This window comes from Jaculus jaculus, chromosome 1, assembly GCF_020740685.1.
Source record: "Jaculus jaculus isolate mJacJac1 chromosome 1, mJacJac1.mat.Y.cur, whole genome shotgun sequence".
Taxonomy (NCBI): domain Eukaryota; kingdom Metazoa; phylum Chordata; class Mammalia; order Rodentia; family Dipodidae; genus Jaculus; species Jaculus jaculus.
Window position 1 is genome coordinate 209,082,610 of NC_059102.1, and position 19,828 is coordinate 209,102,437.

Genomic DNA, 19,828 nt, shown 5'->3' on the forward strand with positions numbered 1-19,828 from the left:
ATGCACCATTCAGTGAAATGAGAGACTGACTTCTTTCCATTTTTCTAGAATTTTATACCTTCCTTGAATCAACATTCTAGATGACAGCAACAAATCAGCTTTAGACAAGTTTGGAAAAGAAAATTTAACTTTTACTCTTTGTGTGTCTGGGTGCTTGCCAATCATCTTTAAGTAACAGTTATCTCAACTTCACAGCTCTGGACTGGGGAGATGATTTAGCGGGTAAAGGCACTTACTTACAAACCTGCTGACCCAGGTTCAGTCTCCCAGTACCCACATAAAGCCATTCATTTGCAGTATCAAGAAACCCCAGCTTCCCCCCTCCACACACACACATCAATTAACTCAACATTCTAAAGCTCAGAACTTAATATTTCTACTTCTCTTCCCACTTGGTAAGGTGCTCACTCCAGATTCTGAGAAGACATACCAGTTTCTCCATTTTCATTAGCTTGATATCCTGTTGATGGAGCTTCTCATTCTTTATTTCCAACACAGCTTTCAGGCTTTCTAGTTCTTGCTCCAGGTACATGATCTGAGGGCTTTTCTGGAAAAGATATAGCAAAGTATTGCTCTGACTTAAAAATTTAGCAAACAAACAAACTCCAACATTTCCTGATAAGAGGAAGTAGGGCTCAGCCATGACTTCCTCAAAGAAACATCTCTAGAAGAAAAACCAAACCAAGCCCCAAGTCACAAACAAACCAAAGTCAAATTCTTGATATTCAAATTAGTTTAGGGGCTGGGGAAATGGTTTAGTGGTTAAAGGTGCTTGCTTGAAAAGCCTGCAGGCCTAGGTTCTACTTCTCAGCACCTGCAAAGAGCCAGACACAAAATGTCACACAAGCACCTGACATTCATTTGCAGTGGCAAGAAACCCTTGTGTACTCATACCCAAACACACACGTAAATAAAGAAAAATATATTTTAAAATATTGGATTAGACAAGTAGTAAATAACTCTCTTTTATGTGCTTTGGTTTTTGAGACATGGTCTTACTCTGTAGCCAGGTTGACCTTGGATTTGAGGACTTACAGCAATGCTTCCGCCTCAGCTTCCCAAGTACTAGTATGATAGATGTGCATAGCCACAGTGGGTAAACATTTTTCTTCCTTACTTCCTTCATCATTCCCCCTTCTTTTCCCTTCCCCCATCTCCCTCTCTCTTTTTTTTCTGTTTTTGTTTATTTTCTTGAGACAGTCTTACTCTATAGCCAGGCTGGCCATGAATTCATGATGATCCTCTAGCTCAGCCTTGTAAATTCTGGATTATAGGCATTAAGACAACCTGTCTGGATTGACTTCCTTTTTCAAAGTTTCAAAATAAGTGAAAAAGAAGGGTTACCATCACTTTAATTTCAAAGACTTTAGCCATAATATTGAAAACAAACATACTCATCTATCAATAACATTCATAGCTATTGCTCACATCAAACATGTTCTTAGGAAGAAGAACAAAACATTGCTTAGAGCTGTGGGTGGAGATTAGGCTATTTACCCATTCTAAATGAATATCTGGAGTGGAAAAAAGGGACTGATCTCTCATCAAAGTAAGTTCCTGAGGAGAAAGGCAAAGGCCATTCACATACAGGGCTCTCTGGAAGCAGCAAGTACAGCTGTGACCTGCACCTCTGGACATTTCTTATGCTGATCATGTTGGTTGGCTGTATCTCCATGGCAGGCATAACACTTGATGGCAGCCACAGTATTCCATGGTGAGCAGCACAGACTACTACAAGTCTACCCAAAATGAACACTCATGGTAGGGATACTTTGACAGCATGTCTTTGCTTCAGGGATGGAAATTCAATTGAACCACCCCCCAATTTCTAAAAATAAGTTATAACTTATTTATTTATTAGAGAGAGGGGGGCACTCACACAGAGAGAGAATGGGTATGCCAGGCCCTCTAGCCATGGCAAACAAACTCCAGATGCATGAACCACCTTGTGCATCTGGCTTCACTTGGGTCTTGGGAATCAAACCTGGATCCTTTGGCTTTCCAGGAAAGCGCCTTAACCATTATGCCATCTCTTCAGCTCCCCGCCCCCAATTTGATGCAAATCTTCTATAGAAGATCTACTGGCTAAGTGTTCAATGAATTTCTCAGGCAGGATTCAGTGGCTTGGATGATCAAAACTACACACTGGGACTAGGGACGGGACTGAGTAGGTAAAGTGCTTGCTGTGTAAACACAGAACCTGAGTTCAGATCTCCAGTCTCCAGGTAAAAGCCAGGCCCAGCAGCGTGTGACTATAAATCATGCCAGGAAAGCATAGACAAGAGTATCACTAGGACTTGTTAGCTAGCTAGTCTAGCCAAATCAGCAAGCTCCAGGTTCAGTGGGAGATCTTGTCTCAAAAGTTGAGGTGGAGCTGGACATGGTGGCATATACATTTAATTCCCGTTACTCAAGAGGCAGAGGTAGGAGGATCACTGTGAGTTGGAGGCCAATCTGAGGCTACATAGTAAATTCCAGGTCAACCTGGACTAGAGCAAAACCCTACTTGGAAAAACAAACAAAAAAAAAAATGAGGTGGAAAGTGAATAAAGACCCCTGGCATTGATCTCTGGCCTTCACAGAGGCACATATATGTACACATGTGCTTACACACATATAAATACATACATGTGTATATCACACACACATTAACACACAGAAACGACAAGAATAACAACTATTCTTTGGGGCAGTGGTCTCCCTTTCAGAGCACTCTTTAGGAAGAACAGAGCCTGGGTTTGGGGATTTCTTAATCACAGTCTCTTCACTCCTTACTTCACAGAAAGAGGAGACAGCCCATTCAGAAAAGTCCAGGAAGGGTCCCAGAGCCAGACAGGAAGCAACATGAAGACCTTCAACTCCAGGCTCTTTAAAAATTCTGTATGTGATACTTTTCAAGATTATGTTCTTTGGTGGAGAGGGACTTGACAATAAAAAAATCTCACCTTGGTTTCATTAGATGAAAACAGCATAATTTCCTCTTCCAGCTTTTAGGCAAGAGCTTTTACTACCTGTGCCCTGTTATCTCTTGTGCTTTGCTGCAGCTCATTCCTGCTAACTCCAATAACTGTGTGCTCCTTTCCCCACACTGATGTTGAAGCAGGGGAAGGCACTGGGTTTGTCTGTTTTCCGATTAGCTTTTCATCACTGGCTCTGTGAAGAACCCCTTTGGGTTACAGGAAGCTCTTTAAACTTGCTCCCTGGATGGCAATGAGGTTGATCCACTGAGTATAAGTCCAGATTGCTTTTGAAATCACTGACATTCCTAGGAATCTTCCAGAACAATTAGCTTTGAAATCTCCTTGACTATGATCTCATTTAATTTTATCAAACATACAGAATGTTGCCCAATGAAATTATCAGCAAAAGGTCTGAGAGATCCACAAATGCCCTGAAAGCTTGAGAGTTAGCCACATACCCAAAGTGGTCCAACACGCTGCTTGTGCTGTCCGGCAGCCCACACGAGTGCAATGAAAATGGGTGAACTAATGCACGACAGGGGGTGGGCTGTAAGAGGCACTAACCCTATATACTGCAAGAGAACTGAGAAATGTGTTTTCCAAGAGTGGCATTTAGGGGCTGCGGATATAGCTCAGTGGGAGAATGCTTGCCTAGCAAGTACAAAGCCTTGGATTTGAGCCTCTTTGCACCCCTCCCAAAGTGATATTTACCCATGTAACAAGATCATACTCATCCATAAGAAGGAATGAAGTGTTGTCTCATGTTGTGCTGCCACATGGACAAACTTTGAGGATATTGTGCTAAGTGAAGACGAATGCAAAAGGCCACACTGTTTGAGTGTTTTTGAACTCAACAAATCCATGTAGATGGAAAGGACACTGGCGCAGCTCAGTGCTGGGGCCTGGGGAAATGGGGTGTGAATGTTAATGAGTATAATTCTGGGATAAGAAAATGTTCTGGAATTAGGAACTGGTGACAAATGCACAACTTTAGAATACAAGGAAAGAGCAATGAATTGGGCATTGTAAAATGGTGAACTTGATGGCATGTACCTTATATAATAATATATTGACTTCTTTAAAAGTAAGCTCTTGACAAAACAAATCCTGACTATACTAAAATTTTATTTTCCTTTAGATATTTGCTTACCACTCAAAATATATTTGGCTTTACCTATGTAACAGGTTTTAAAAAATATTTTTATTGATGAGACAAAGAGAAATAAAGAGAGAGCAAGAATGAGCCGTGGCCTCTTACTGCTGCAAACAAACCCAGATATTCACACTTTGTACATATGGCTTTATGTGGGTACTGGGGATTGAACCTGGGCGAGCAGATTTTGCAAGCAAGCACCTTTATCTGCTGAGCCACTTCCCCAGCCTGTGGCAGTTTTAAGGGTGTTAAAAAAGGCATCAATAAACAAATAAATTGCACTATTGTATAAAAAAATTGAGAGGGCTAGGGAGATAGCTCAGTGGGTAAAGTGCTTGCCCCATAGCATGAGGACCTGCACTCAGATCGTCAGTGCTCATGCAAGGTGTTGGGTATGGTGTCAGGAGCCTACGACCCCTGTGCTGGGAAGGTGAGCATGAGGAGTACCCTGTTCTTGCTAACTAGTCTACCCAAGTCCATGAGCTCTAAGTTCAAGAAAAGACCTTGCCTCAAAAAATCAGGTGGAGTGACTAATGGCCTTCCATGCACATGCATACTCACATGTGCACATGTATGCATGCACATAGACAGACATGCATACACACATGCACACACATGCTACACATCCAAAAATATCACTGTAAGACATGATATAAAGGGTTCTTAACCTGTATGAGTTCAAGCTGCTACACAATTAATTGAGTCTAGAAGCAAGCTCCAGTAGTAGATGAACATATATGACTTACCGAATTTGCCTTCTCTCTGGATATTCTCTTTTGTTCTTCTGATTTCAGCTTTTCATTTAAAGCATCATTCTCACTCTTCAGATCATTGATTTGTTTCTAGAACAAACAGTGTCATGTGTGATGTAAGATACCAGAAACCGAGCAGAGGCACATGGGGCACATTCTGTACTAGTACCACACAAAAATCAGAGACTAGCCCACCTCTAGTGATTCCTGCTTCTCATTAAGTAGATTCTCAAGTGATTTCTTTTCCATTTCATGGCTCTTCTTGATTTCTGGAAAGAAAGAATATTTTTCAGGAAATAACATTCTGTAAGATCACTACTCTAGCTTCCTTTTGAGGGTGGCGGCGAACGCAGAGGCAGCGCTATGAAGGCCTCCGGCACACTGCGGGAGTACAAGGTGGTGGGGCGCTGCCTGCCTACCCCCAAGTGTCGCACTCCACCCCTCTACCGAATGCGCATCTTTGCGCCCAACCATGTCGTGGCCAAGTCCCGTTTCTGGTACTTCGTATCGCAGCTGAAGAAGATGAAGAAGTCGTCGGGGGAGATCGTGTATTGCGGGCAGGTGTTTGAGAAGTCTCCGCTGCGGGTGAAGAATTTCGGGATCTGGCTGCGCTATGACTCGCGCAGCGGCACACACAACATGTACCGAGAGTACCGCGACCTCACCACGGCTGGCGCCGTTACCCAGTGCTACCGAGACATGGGCGCCCGACACCGGGCCCGTGCGCACTCCATTCAGATTATGAAGGTGGAGGAGATCGCAGCTAGCAAGTGCCGCCGGCCGGCTGTCAAGCAGTTCCACGACTCCAAGATCAAGTTCCCACTACCCCACCGGGTGCTGCGGCGCCAGCACAAGCCGCGCTTCACCACCAAGAGGCCTAACACCTTCTTCTAGAGCCGCTGGGTCGAATAAATGTTTCAGTGGACAGAAAAAAAAAAAAAAAAAAAAAAAAAAAAAAAAGATCACTACTCTATAATCCCTGAAGCATATAGTTGATTATAAAGTTATGACTATGTTAATTTACAATTGTATAAAGCTGCTGTATGGCTTTCAGAATACCCTTTACAAGATGGACAGGGTAGAGACTTACAGTTTATGACTGGGAGATACAAGGCCCCCAAAGCCAAGACCTTAGATGATGCAGAATAAAAGGTAGGGCTTCAAAATACAGGCCTCAGATTCCTGGTCTGGGGCCCTAGCATTCCTTTATGCTTGCTCTTCTAGAACCAAACAAATCTAAACTTCAGTTCAGTCTAGGAGGGAGAAAAAATGTAAGCCAGTCACATATTCCATCTCTTGTGAAAAAAGTCCTTGCTAAAGGACACATAACCTATGATATGCTGTAGGATGAAATGGGTCTACTGTAAAAACTGCTGACTATCCTGAGAGAAATGGCTCTGGTTCGTTTCTTTCTATTTCAACATTTGCAGTAATGGTAGGTGAGATAACAAAGACAATTCTTCTCTTATCTATCTTCTGCCACTTGTACTTCACCACCATCTTGGTGAGCAGGGGTGGACTCTTTACAGCACCAGGATATGAACTGACACCTTTAACTATGCAGGACCTAAAGTAACAACCACCACCATCACCATGAAGGCGTTTAGAGTCTTAAGAAGTTCATCCCATTTCCCAAATGACCAGCATTTATAACAGGCCATTATTTGCATCTTTAGCAGAAAAGGGCATCTATTAACAATGAACAATGCAAAAAAAAAAAAAAAAGAAAGAAAGAAAAAAAAAACAAGATCACCCCAAAGTGAACACCACAGAACATTCTCTGGAAGGGAAAGTTATGAATCATTTCTGCTTTAGTAAATATGCTTTTCCATTATGTCTTTTTTTCTGTTTAAATAGCAAAAAGCATACTTACCTGAAAGGGAAGTTTCATAAGCCTTCTTCAGCAGTTCCACTTTCTCCGAGTGGCTGGCTTCAATTTCCAGCTTAGAGGTTTCATGTACAGCATTTAAGTTGTCAAACTACAAGAAACAAAACATACTTTGTCAGGAAAACCAAAACTCCCCCAAACAAGCACAACACTGGACTCATGCACAAGCCTGTGCTGTGTCTATGGGCTTCCCAGCGCAGGAAAACACTCCCCGCCCCCCCCCCCACAGCTTTGCAAGTTCTGCAGAGCTCACTGAGGGCCCATCATAAGGAGTGAGCATGTGTGTCACAGTGACAGGGCCACCTCAACCCTGTGCCTGTCAGTCACATAAACCACTATATTCTCAGCCCCTAGCAGATGTCTGGTATATAGCAGGAACTGTGTGAATATTTGCTAAATTAAAAAAAACTAATAAAAAAAGGGAGCTGGGCATGGTGGTGCACGCCTTTAATCCCAGCACTTGGGAAGCAGAGGTAGGAGGATTGCCATGAGTTTGAGGCCACTCTGAGACTACATAGTGAATTCCAGGTCAGCCTGGGCTAGAGCGAGACCCTACCTCAAAAAAACAAGAAAGGAAGGGGGCAAACTGCTCAGTAAGCACTTCTCTTAATGTCCATAACCATATATTAATTCTATGTCCACTTTTGGTTAGAGAAGCTTCCCTTTTCAGATAGACGATGGTGACCTCTGAAATGTCTCAAAAGGCACCATAGTGCTGAAAAGTGACAGAGGAAAGCTCATCGCTGAAACATCTCTATCATACCTCCTAAGGCTCACTGTCCATTGCAGAAGAGGTGGTGGAAAGAATGTTAGAGCCAAAGGAAGGGTTGTACTGCTTACAATGCAATCTTCTAGACACAAAATGGTCTGGATATCCATAACCTTGTAAGGCCTGATACTACCTACACAAGACCCTCATAATAGGAGGAAAAGATGATGACATCACAATAAAATAGATACTAGGGCTGGAGAGATGGCTTAGTGGTTAAGGCACTTGCCTATAAACCCAAAGGAGCCAGGTTCAATTCCCCAGGATCCATTTAAACCAGATGCACAAGGTGGCACATGCATCTGGAGTTCATTTGCAGTGGCTGAAGGCCCTGGCATGCCCATTCTCTATTTGCCTCCTTTCTGATCCTGTGTCATAAGTAAATCATAAATTTTTGAAAAAACAAAAAAGAGAGAGAGAGAGAGACTGAGAAGGGTGCAGGAATATGATGGAGAGTGGATTTGTAAAGGGGAAGGTGGGAGAGGGAATTATCACGGTTTATTATTTAAAGTTATGGAAGGTATTAACAAAAAAAAAGTAAGGGCTAGAGAGATGGTTAAGATGCTTGCCAATGAAGCCTAAGAATACATGTTTGAATCTTCAGGTCCCACACAGCCAGGTGCACAGTGACACACATGTGTTAGGTCGCACATACACACAATGGGGTACATGAGACTGGACTTGGTTCACAGCAGCTGAAAGGCCCTGGCATGCCCGTTCTTTCTCTGTCTGTCTGTCTGCCTGCCTGCCTGCCTGTCTGTCTGTCTCTCTCTCTCTCTCTCAATAAAAAAAAATGGGGCTGGAGAGATGGCTTAGCGGTTAAGCACTTGCCTGTGAAGCCTAAGGATCCGAGTTCGAGGCTCAATTCTCCAGGACCCACGTTAGCCAGATGCACAAGGGGGCGCACGCATCTGGAGTTTGTTTGCAATGGCTGGAAGCCATGGCGTGCCCATTCTCTCTCTCTCTATCTGCCTCTTTCTGTCTCTGTCACTCTCAAATAAATAAATAAAAATGAACAAAATGAACAAAAAACATTAAAAAAAGAAAAAAATTAAAAATAAGATAAAATTAAAAAGGGGGCAATGAAATTAAACAGGTTGATGACATACTAATGTGAAACATAAATTATTAAATTTAGACTTATTTTTTATTATCTTTATTTATTGGGGAACAAACAGAGTGTGTGCCAGGGCCTCTTGCTGCTGCAAACTCCAGACACATGAGCCACTTTGTGTGTCTGGCAACATGTAAGTACTGGGGAACAGAACCCATGCCATCAGGCTTACAATTATAAGCAAGTAACTTATGGTAGTTTAAGTGAATGCCCCCAATTGATTCAGGAGTTCATTAAAAGCTTGTAATCTGGATCTCCAGCTGCCTGGCTGGAGGAGGTGTCACTGTGGGTGGCCCTTAAGCTCCAGCCCTAAGGTGTGGGGGTGGATTTGGAATTGTCGTCAAGCATATGCAAAGTGTCTGAGCTTTGCCTAGAGTTCCTGAAATGTGCTTGCCTGTGCTGTTGTGGCTGCTTTTGGTTTTTCTCTCTCTCTGCTTGGTCCTATAAAAGGGGACCAACTTCTTCTGCTATTATGAATTTTCCCTGGCTCTGTAAGCAACAAATAAATCCCTTCTTCCACCCACAAACTATGTCTGGTCTGGAGGTTCATTCCAACAGCATGAGGCTGACTGCTACATACTTTTAACCACCTAGCCATCTCCACAACTCTGGAAAAACGAGTAATTACAAAAGTGCCATTTTTTAAAGAAGTGTACACCAATGGCTTAGTAATCCAAAGGGAATATTTCTAGATAGTAGGGCAAAAAGGGATGTCTTCTGTTTTAAATTTTATTTTTCCTTCTTTCTTTTTTTCTTCTTTTTTTTTAAACTTTATTTACAAGGGAGAGAGAGAGAGAGAGAGAGAGAGAGAATGGGTATGCCAGGGCCTCCAACCACTGCAAATGAACTCCAGATGCATGTACCACCTTGTTCATCTGGTTTGTGTGGGTCCTGGGGAATTGAACTGAGGTCTTTTGGCTTTGCAGGCAAATGCCTTAACTGCTAAGCCTTCTCTCCAGCACCCTTCCCTCCATTTTTCTGATTGGTATGATGTATTGAACCCAGGGCCTCATACATGCTTAGCAAGTACTCAGTCTACCACTGAACAGTAGTCCCAGCTATTCTTTTCACTTTTTAGTTTTAGATCAGGTTTCATTAAATTTCATGGGCTGGCCTTGAGGTTGCTGAGCAGTACAGGCAGGCCTTGAATCCCCCAACCACCCTCCTACCCACACCATGTCTAACTGCATCCTCTCCTTTTTGTGGGTAGTACTAGGGATTGACCCCAGGGCTTTGTGCATGCTTAGCAATTGTCCTACTACTAAACTATATCCCAAGCCCTCTTTTTCATTTTTAATTTGAGGCAAGCTCTCACTAAGTTACCCAGGCTGACCGTGAGCCTGTGCTCTTCCTACCTCAGCCTCCTGCGTGATGGGAATACTCACATACACCACAAAGCCTCACTACTTTCCTTGTGTAACTCAACATATTGCATTGCTTTGGTCAACAACAACAACAACAACAAAAAAACACAATAAAAAAGCTTTTTCATTAATTAAAATTAAGACAAGCAGAAACTCATTGATAAATGTGAATGTAACCAGGATTCAAGTCAAGCACCACTCCCAAGAGCAAGCTGAGTCCCTGAGCTCAGACCTGCTCTTGCAGTTGTGTCTTATACTTCTCTGCTTCTTCAATGTAAATGTTCTGAAGCTTTTCACACTCCCCCGTGTAGAACTCCTTAAGCCGCTTCTCCAGTTCTGCTCGATCCGTCTGGTGCTGCTGGTTCAGCTTTTGGACAAATCCTTCATACGCTGTTTGCAACTCATTCCTAGCTTTTTCTAATTTCTCACAGGTGGAAGAAGCAGCAACTAAAAAAGCAGAAAGGAAAAGGGAGCACACCATTAAATCTGCTCAGTGTGTGAAAGTCACAACACTCCCTGACAGCTGTTATATAGCCACAGCAAGGTCTCATTGTTCTGTGACCAGTGCTACAGTTTAGATGTGAAATGTCTCTCAAAGGCCCACATGCTATAGGCTTGATTCCCCAGCCCATGGTGCTAATGGAAGGTACTAGATCCTTGGTCTTTAGTCACTGGTGCATACCTTGGAAGGGAATAATGTGAAGCCATCCTTTTCTCCTTGCTTTCATTTCCTAGCCATGAGATGAATCTTTGCTCCCCTCTAAGGGCTTCCTCCCCACCATCGCCTCCTCACTACCAGCCCAAAGAATGAGGAAAACTGATCATGGGTTGAAGGTGGGATTCCTGGACCATATATGATCTATTTATTTGAGGGACCATAGTGACTGCACATATAATAAAGTTTCAGTTTCTCCATATTCTCACTAAAATATGCTTTGTTTAAATTTATATATAGAATATCTCTCTTAATGGATATGAGATTCTGTGGTTTTGATTTGGTCAATAGATTTTTGAACTGAATTGGTTATAAACATATAAATAAAATTCTAGTATGAAGAGTGAAAACTGTATTCTACCATGAGCAACAGCAAGATGGCTTGGGGATTAAAACATTCACAAAGCAGATCTAGGTGTGGTAGCACATGCCTGTGATGCTAGTACCCAAGAAGCTGAAGCAGCAGAAGCATGTTTGAGGCTATCCTGCATGACATAGCAAGACTATCTCAAAAACAACAAAACAAAAAACCCCACAGCAAACAAAGGAAGTTCAAAAAGCAGAAAATCACATTGCAAGATCCCAAAAGGAAGATGAATGCCAAAATCCAGTGGCTGTCACAGAACACTAATCCTGACAACTAATCCTGTAGGGTTAAATATTAGAAGTTAATTATTTATTGAAAATATTTTAGTAAAAGGTAAGGACTTTTCCTTTACTTTAACCCATTTGTGGTTTTAGTAGTCAGCCTCCGTGCTTAGCATTTTCATATGCTTTCACAGATCTAAACATTTTGGTATTTCTATAGCTTAGCCTTAAGTATTTCAAGCTTACTCTTAACATAACCCAGAAGCACTATATTTGATTTTACTTCTATATTAGCTTGCATCATACCCTCTATTACTTTAGGAGCTTTGTCCTGGGATCGCACAGGGGGTATACATACAGAAGACAGATAATGAAATAGACACCAAGGTACATCTCCTTGTCTCTATAAAGGCTGTCCTACACTGGAGATAAGTTGTCTGGTGATACATCAATAAAACTGATGACAACATAATGAAAAATATCCATTTTCCTAGTTAGAAATGCTTCATAACCTGTGGGACAAGCCGCTTTCATTTTTACAAAAATTTCATGCCAGCCTATATTGTATGTTGAATATGTATGATGCCTGCACCTTCCCTTTTCTCACTCCTCACCTTCCTCTTAGTTTCCTTTGGTTCTCTAAACTTCTACTTTCATGAAGAGCTTCCTTGACTGCCGAAGAATTTTTGCTTCATTATCATGTATGCTTTTATTACTATTTACCATAGCAAAAGAAAAAGGGATTCCACAACTCCAATGTTAGCTTAATGAGCAAACACAGTGCTAGCTTCTGACAACTAGGTTTCCATGTCTAAAGATAATGAGAGCTCCATGATGGAAGTTGTTCCTAAGCACATCACACATTAAAGCTTTATATGGAAAAAGTCTGTAGCTACCACTTTGCAACCAATGAGCATCCAACAGCTTTCCAGTCAGAGAAATCTTAGATTCATGTGGCCTTTTCACTTAATTCCTTCCAATCTCCTACAAAGTTTATTTTTAAAATATTTTTATTTATTTGAGAGCAGAGAGAGGAGATAGAGAAAATGAATATGAATGCATAGGTACCAGGACCTCTTGCTACTACAAACAATGCATGTGCCACTTTGTGCATCTGGCTTTAGCTAAGTACTGGGGAATCAAATCCAGGCTGGGCAGACTTAGAAGTGAGCACTTTAAAAAAAATTTTTTTTTGTTTATTTTATTTATTTGAGAGTGACAGACAGAGAGAGAAAGAGAGAGAGAATGGGCACGCCAGGGCCTCCAGCCACTGCAAAGGAACTCCAGACGCATGCACCCCCTTGTGCATCAGGCTAACATGGGTCCTGGGGAATTGAGCCTCAAACTGGAGTCCTTAGGTTTCACAGGCAAGCGCTTAACTGCTAATCCATCTCTCTAGCCCACAAGTGAGCACTTTTAACTGCTGAGCTATCTTCCCAGCCCCTATGGGCAAAGTTAAAATGTTTTTTTTAAGCATGATCAAACCATCCAAATACTCACACCAGAAATAAACATCTAAGTAAACCCAATAGCTCAGGAATAAACTGTAAGAGCCTGTGCCCTGCTGTGGGCCCAACGAACTCCTAAATTGAGGCAGACAGCTACACCTGCCCAATTTTAATGTAGCTGCTTATTAAACTACTGTGGGTTTGAACATACAATGAGATCAGAGTTTAAAATCAAAGTGGATACACAACAGTCCTTTCCCGTGGACCACCGGATGGATCATTTCCTCTGTTTGAAAACACAAAGCAGCAGCAGCAGCAGCACAAGCAGTGTGCAGCATTGTCAGTAGCATGAGTGAGGTGAAGGGAGGGCAGGTGGGAGGGCACAGTAGGGATGAAGGAAATGCAAAATAAAAGTCAGACGGGGAGAAGGGTGGGGGGAGAGCCATTTGGTTACTACAACATGAAGAGGAATAGGCCTGGCCCCAGACAGTGGCTTCAGCCTACAGCTGAACCTCTGCATGGACCTCTGTGCTGTTTACCTGGCTGTGGGGTGTTATGTGCAGAACAGCTGGTCTGTGGTTATCATTCACACAGATGGCTTGAGTTTGAATCAACTGTCTTGGACTTGTAGGGAAACATTAATTTGGTGGAGAGACTCCCGAAGCACTGTGAAAGGGATGCATTTTTAGAAGTTGTATCAAGGGTTTCCATAGTACTCACTGTCTTCTGGGACATACTGTGTATTTGGGTGAGGGAAGCGGGGGATTGTCAAGCCATGATTTTAGGCCAGAGACTTACACTGTGCTTATCACAGTGTGGCATGTGTACCAGGACCACCTGTGCTGCCTCCTTCCTCTGTCCTCAGTCCTCCTGTTGCTTATTCTCTAGACTTCTACTTGCTTTCAGTTACTCAGAGCCAACAAAGCCAAAAACCAAACAAAGTCATCCAGAGCTGGGACTAGGATCCATAGAGCGTTCTCAGTACCAGGAGTGGGGGCTGAAAGGGGTCTACGTGAACAGAAACACCTCCACTAAAGTCAGAGTCCTAGTGTCCTTGCTGTAATCATCCCACTAGCTGCTGTTTGAGAGCATGGACAAGATTAAGGAACTCTTCAAAGGACACTGCTATGTAACAGTTGCACACATTTGCAAAAGCTAGCTTCAGCAATCAACCTTAAAATAAGACATAGCTAGATGTGGCAGCGTATACTTGAAAGCGCAGAACTCAAAAAGCTGAGGTAGAAGGACCACACATTCAACTCCAGTCTGGGTTACATGGCAAGACTTTCAAAACGTCAAGAGCTGCCGATGCATCTCAGTGGTGGAGTATGTGCTTTACGTGCACAAGGCCCTGGATTTTGGTCAGCAGCACTACTAAAACTTCAATAAAAATGTTTAGACTTTGACAAAAGGAAAGGAGGCTGGAGAGATGGCTAAGTGGTTAAAGGTGTTTGCTTATAAAGCCAGAGAACCTGGTTTACATTTCCCAGTCCCACATAAAGTCAGATGAACAAAGTGGCACATGCATCTGGAGTTTGTTTACAGTGGCAAAAGGTCCTGTTATGTTCATTCTTTTTCTTCTCCCACGCTCTCAAGTGAATAAATATTTAAAAAAATAAAAAGAAAGACATGAAACCATTTACAGAATCATATCTATGGTGTATATCCACATGAAAGAGCAGAAGTTGGCATTTTCACTCTGGGATGAGATGTTCCTGGGAAGGATTTTAGGGCAAGGACAGAGTAGGAAAAACTTGGGGACCTGCCCTCCCTGTCTATATCACATCTGTTTGAGCAAAGAAGAGCCATTCCACAACTGGAGAAAAAAGCCTTGTTTTGTTTTTCAAACAATCATTTGTATGACATCTAGAAAACACCCAGTGCCACACTAAAGTACAACTTGGAAAAATGGAGCCAGATTAATCTGAGTTCCATTAGCAGTGATCCCCACAGAGTGGAAATACAGCCATTACTTAATTAGTCCTCAGGGTTATATTATAAGGGGACAGTTAGACTATTTTCATATCATAGAAATAAATATTCCTTTTTTGGCTAGTAGTCTGTTCCAGAGGAAATCATCAGACATGACTTGATCACATTAATATTCTTTTGAATGGTACAGAGCTGTTCATCTTGATGTCTGGGCAGCATGCTTTACATGAGACAACTAAGAGCATAAACGTCATACTAGAACAGAGCCAGAACACTTGGGTCTAATCTCAGCCACTACACTTACCTATGTATTCTAAGCCTACATTTCCTCATTTTTAAAGTAGAGATAATGCTAGTGCTTTTCCTGTGGGCCTAAATTAATCTAACATGGGTGAAGTGTCCGGCTCTAGGCCTGGGCAGAGTAAATGTGCAACCAATGTTGTGATATTATTACCGAAGGATTCAAACCCATTTAAAGATGCTGCTAAGCCATACTTGAAGTTCCAAAACAGTGTGATGTTCATTGGGTTTGATCCCCAACAACATGTACTCACCCCACCCACACCTGCTCTATCTACCTACTTACCATCTATTATCTATCTGTCCTTCTGTCCAATCACCCCCACAGATATATACAAAAACATACATACATACATATAGATTACAATTTAAAAGAAGCACATCGTGTCCAGTATTTAAAGGAGATAAATATGCACATGTAATAGGGTGTTTTGTAGTGTGGGTCCTCCTCCTCTACTTACTGCTAGTGTGGTTCTTGACATTACAGACAACATTTTCCTATCTTTAAGGAGATTGGTTGTTTATTTATTTATTTTCTTTGACAACTGGGGAGGTAAGATAGCAAGTTTTATGATACCACATGAGTGACAGTGACAGGAAGATTTGAACAGGGAAATGGGACAACTCCATTCTCCAGCTGTGTATGGCCACGTTCCCAAGATGCTCTGGAATGACTTGGGTGTGGAAGACTGTTCTCCCGGGTTCTCCTTCTCTGCACTTTTTATGAGAAACCAGATGCCCATGTCCAGCTGTGTCCTTATCTCAATCTCTGGCCTCCTGGAAACTGACCACCTGCTCTTAGATCTGAACTCCATCCCACTTTCATTAGCAGCACACAGTTGATATACTTTTCATGATAAACACTACTTTCTAATTTTAGTCTTCTGTACCTCACCCCAGAGCCATGAACAAATGTGACCTTCTCCATTGATAGTGTGACTATTTCATATAAAGAGAAATCCTATCATGACACACTTCCAAGGTAAATGTGGGTCCAATATATTTTATAATTGGAGGCAGTCATGTCACTGAGCAACATAATCAAGAAAGGTGAAACTCAGATAATCTGACCAATAAGCATTTCCAACTTTATGGGCCTGTATGTCCTGACCAGTGAGGCAGCAATGAACACTACCTGTTTAGCCAGCCTTGCAGTCTCATACAGAAAGTGACAGGAAGCAGCTGTTACACACTGTAGAACAAGTCTTCACAGACTCCAGAGTGATCACCTTGGCTTAAGAGCTTAAGGCTTTGCTTTTCTAGAGGAACTTGTTCACAAAACCAAGCAATCTGGCAGACATGTGATAGACACAGGTCCCTTAGCTTTCACAATTAGTTACGAGTGGCTTTATGATTGCTGTTGAGCATGATATGAATAGGTCCATGTGAACCAATTACAAAATCTCTCACTAATCATAACTTGTGAGGAATTGTATTTTTATAAAATGCCTGAACCATCACATCAATGCTCTGGTAGATACTACCACTTTTCCCTTAAAGCTCAGTTTAGACTTTGCAAAGGGCTCCTGTTTAGATTTTCATGCAATTTCATAAATGCTCTGAATTCATGAATCTCATTTTACCAAAGAAGGAACTAAGATGGTATATTTGGATCAAGATTTCAAAGGCCCTGAGTTCCCAGCACAGAACACCCAAGAAGATTGAATTGGCCATACTGCCAATTTGAGATACAAAAGGAGGCACTAATTCAGACATGCAATGGACATATACTAGGAGTATGCCATGGTTTAAATGTCCAATCTACCACCCAAGGCTCATGTGTTTGAATATTTGATTAAGTGTTCAAGGTGGCGGTGTTTGGGAAAGTTGTAGAACCTTTAGGAGGTGAAACCTCTCTGGAGGAAGTGTCACCTTAAGGTGTGTGGCCCAGCCTCACTGCTATTTGATCTCTGCTTCCTGACTATGGTGAGGCCACACTGGGCCTGCCATGCCTTCTCTACCATGATGAATCTTCCCCTTGAAATGGTAAGTCTAACTGAACTTTTTCCTTATATAAGCTGCTTCTGGTTGGATATTTTGTCCCAGCAACAAGTAGCTGATACAGAGTACCAGGGCTCCATTCTCTTATGGAGGTGCTGCCAAAGAGACTGCAAGATAAGGCAGATGTTTTGTTTGTTTGCTTTTTGAGGTAGGGTATCACTTAAGCTCAGGCTGACCTGGAATTCACTATGTTGTCTCAGGGTGGGCTCAAACCCAAGGCAATCCTCCTGCCTCTGCCTCCTGAGTGCTGGGATTAAAGGCGTGCACCACCACACCTGGCATAAGGTAGATTTTTTTTTTTCCTTTTTCCTGATGCAGGAGTTGGAGTACTGGAAGGGCTTAGCACTCCACAAAGATGAAGCAGACATCTACACTCATGAACCCCTTGCCTAAGCTATCAAAGAATTAAAAATGCAGACTCAGAGAAGGGTGAATTATGAATTATGGGATTTATTTTAGGGAGAGTTAGAATTAAGTGGGAAAGCAAATCAGGAAAACACCCAGGCAAAAAAGTTCTCTCCTTTTCTAGCCTTGCTGTGAAGAGGGCTGGGACCTGGAGAAAATCCTCTACATAAAGACACACACACAAAGAAAGTAAAGCAGGAGAGCTCAAGCCAAAAGACCCTGGACCTAGGCAGTCAGGACAAAGAGAGAAGAGGCTCAGTGTTTAAAGAGAGGTCACACTGTCTGGGAAAGGGGAGTGGAGACCCCCTCACACAGGGAGTAAACCAGAGAGCCAGAGGAGCCAACAGATTACAAAAGGGGCCAAGAGATCTCACACATATGGCCTGTTTCTATGGATCAAACATCAGAATAAGCCTCGCCATCAGACTCAGGTGTGTAAGAAAAGGACATGATTGGTGAGTGGACTCATGAGGCTAACTCAGAAAGGGCCAGCCCACAAGTGCTCAGGTCCTCAGGAAAGGCTAAGGAAGAAGCAGAAAGCTTTTGCTATAGTTGATGCTTGCAGCTATTTTGAATGAGGGTAGATCAGACATGGGTTCTAGTCCTGCCAGAACAGGCAAGGTGACTTCCATGTTTCTGTGGACCAGTCCCTAGTAGACTACCTATCAGGAAAAAAACAACAACAACAACAACAACAAAAAGAACCTATCTTGCTCCTATTCTGCTACCACTCCTGCACTAATTAGTTCTGACCAAGTGTTATTGGCAGATGGGTTATAATCTGACCCTGCAAGCCCATTTCCCATCTTCTGACAAAGGTGCAAGCTGAGCACTCCCTGCTGATGCTTTCCCTCTGGCCCCTGAGGGCAGGCCTGAAAAGGCTTTGGCTGGTTTCATCTCTTTCACTGGCCAATGGTAAGCTGCAGGTCCTAGTCACAACAGACACATTCCACATGCACATGAAAATGTCCAGCAATGCAAGTAGATCAAAGATGTAAGCATGGCTGAATAATTGACAATGTGTTCAGTTTGGAGAAACTCAGGCTGGGAAAAAAGGAGTTTCACTCCAAACTCATCATGTTTCAATCAAAACACTACATTCGATGTTAAAGCAAGCTAACTTTGAGTCAGGTGCTAACTATACTGCCTTGCCCACTCCTGTCATTTTAGGACATGAGAATCAAAAGAACTGGGGAAAGTCCTTGGCATTCAAAAAAAACCCTGTAAATCTATTTACAGGAAAAGACTCGTTAATTGGAGCTATTTGGCTTATGCATGTTTACTCACTTTTTATTTGATTTTCATACAGAAGTGGTAACATTGAAGACAGCTAGTGTGATATCAAGGTGGAATCCTAGGTACATGGGTTCTAGTCCTGCCAGAACAGGCAAGGTGACTTCCATGTTTCTGTGGACCAGTCCCTAGTAGACTACCTATCAGGAAAAAAACAACAACAACAACAAAAAAAAAAAAAAGAACATTGAAGACAGCTAGTGTGATATCAAGGTGGAATCCTAGGTACACCTGCATTAGAATCTCTAGAAAGATATAAGTGTAGCTGTCTGGACTCTATCCTAACCCAAGTGAGTCATAACTGGTGGGTATGAGAACTGGGAATCTGCACTTGAACAAGGTCTGTTTCATCACACAGTGAAGTCTGAGAACCATAGCTTTACACAAGCGGCAATAAATTAGTAAAGTCAAAAGCTGAAAATCTGGGGTGAGGGCAAATACCAGGATGAGAAAGAACACTCAATGGGCTTTCAAAAACAGATACACTGGCAACATGCTGCATATCCTTATGTGAAAGAACTTATGAATACAGCCATTCAAAGCTAAAATTTAAGATAGATAGACATGGATTAAAAGAGAATGACCCAAGTTTGAGGTTGCTATCAGCACCTTCAAAACTCATCAAGCTTAAGAACTCTGTGCACAGTTGATTTTCATATTAACACATGGAAAAATCACTTCAGAAATGGTAGCTCCAAAGTCACTTAGCTATAAAGAGTTTTTAAATTAAGTATACAGCCTTGTTAAACTAGAATAATAGCCAGAACTTGACTACTGAAAGAATTAACACATTCCATAAGGTGTGAGCTAGTCTGGGTTTCATAGACACTGGGCAAGTGTTGATTAGAGTGACAGTTTGTATACTGCTTGTGACAAGTTACTTTTTTTAGTAGATAAGAAGACATTCCAGTTTAGCAATACTGTACTTCTCATATGCTTGATTAAAAAATATTCCACAAGTAGGCCAGGTGTGGTGGCACACGCCTTTAATCCCAGCACTCGGAGGCAGAGGTAGGAGGATCGCAATGAGTTCAAAGCCACCCTGAGACTACAGAGTTAATTCCAGGTCAGCCTGGACCACAGTGAGACCCTACCATGAAAAAACAAAACAAAACAAAAATTCCAAAAGTAAATGCAAACTGTAGA

At 42.2% G+C, this 19,828-nt stretch overlaps 2 protein-coding genes across 6 annotated transcripts in view; one reads left to right on the forward strand and one right to left on the reverse strand.

Moving 5' to 3' along the window:
- The window catches only part of Mtus1 (microtubule associated scaffold protein 1), a 177,519-nt gene that overhangs the window by 7,408 nt on the left and 150,283 nt on the right, over window positions 1-19,828 (reverse strand). For all 5 annotated transcript variants that reach the window (XM_045132017.1, XM_045132009.1, XM_045132015.1 and 2 more), the window contains 5 exons: window positions 10,233-10,447; window positions 6,739-6,844; window positions 5,061-5,134; window positions 4,860-4,955; window positions 431-547 (listed from right to left, as the gene is read on the reverse strand). In XM_045132017.1, the coding sequence (XP_044987952.1) occupies window positions 431-547; window positions 4,860-4,955; window positions 5,061-5,134; window positions 6,739-6,844; window positions 10,233-10,447 (608 nt within the window). The remainder of the gene's footprint in view (window positions 1-430; window positions 548-4,859; window positions 4,956-5,060; window positions 5,135-6,738; window positions 6,845-10,232; window positions 10,448-19,828) is intronic.
- On the forward strand, window positions 5,199-5,792 carry LOC123454032 (60S ribosomal protein L18a). Its single transcript, XM_045132057.1, has one exon. The coding sequence runs from the start codon at window positions 5,229-5,231 to the stop codon at window positions 5,757-5,759; it is 531 nt and encodes a 176-aa protein (XP_044987992.1). The 5' UTR covers window positions 5,199-5,228; the 3' UTR covers window positions 5,760-5,792.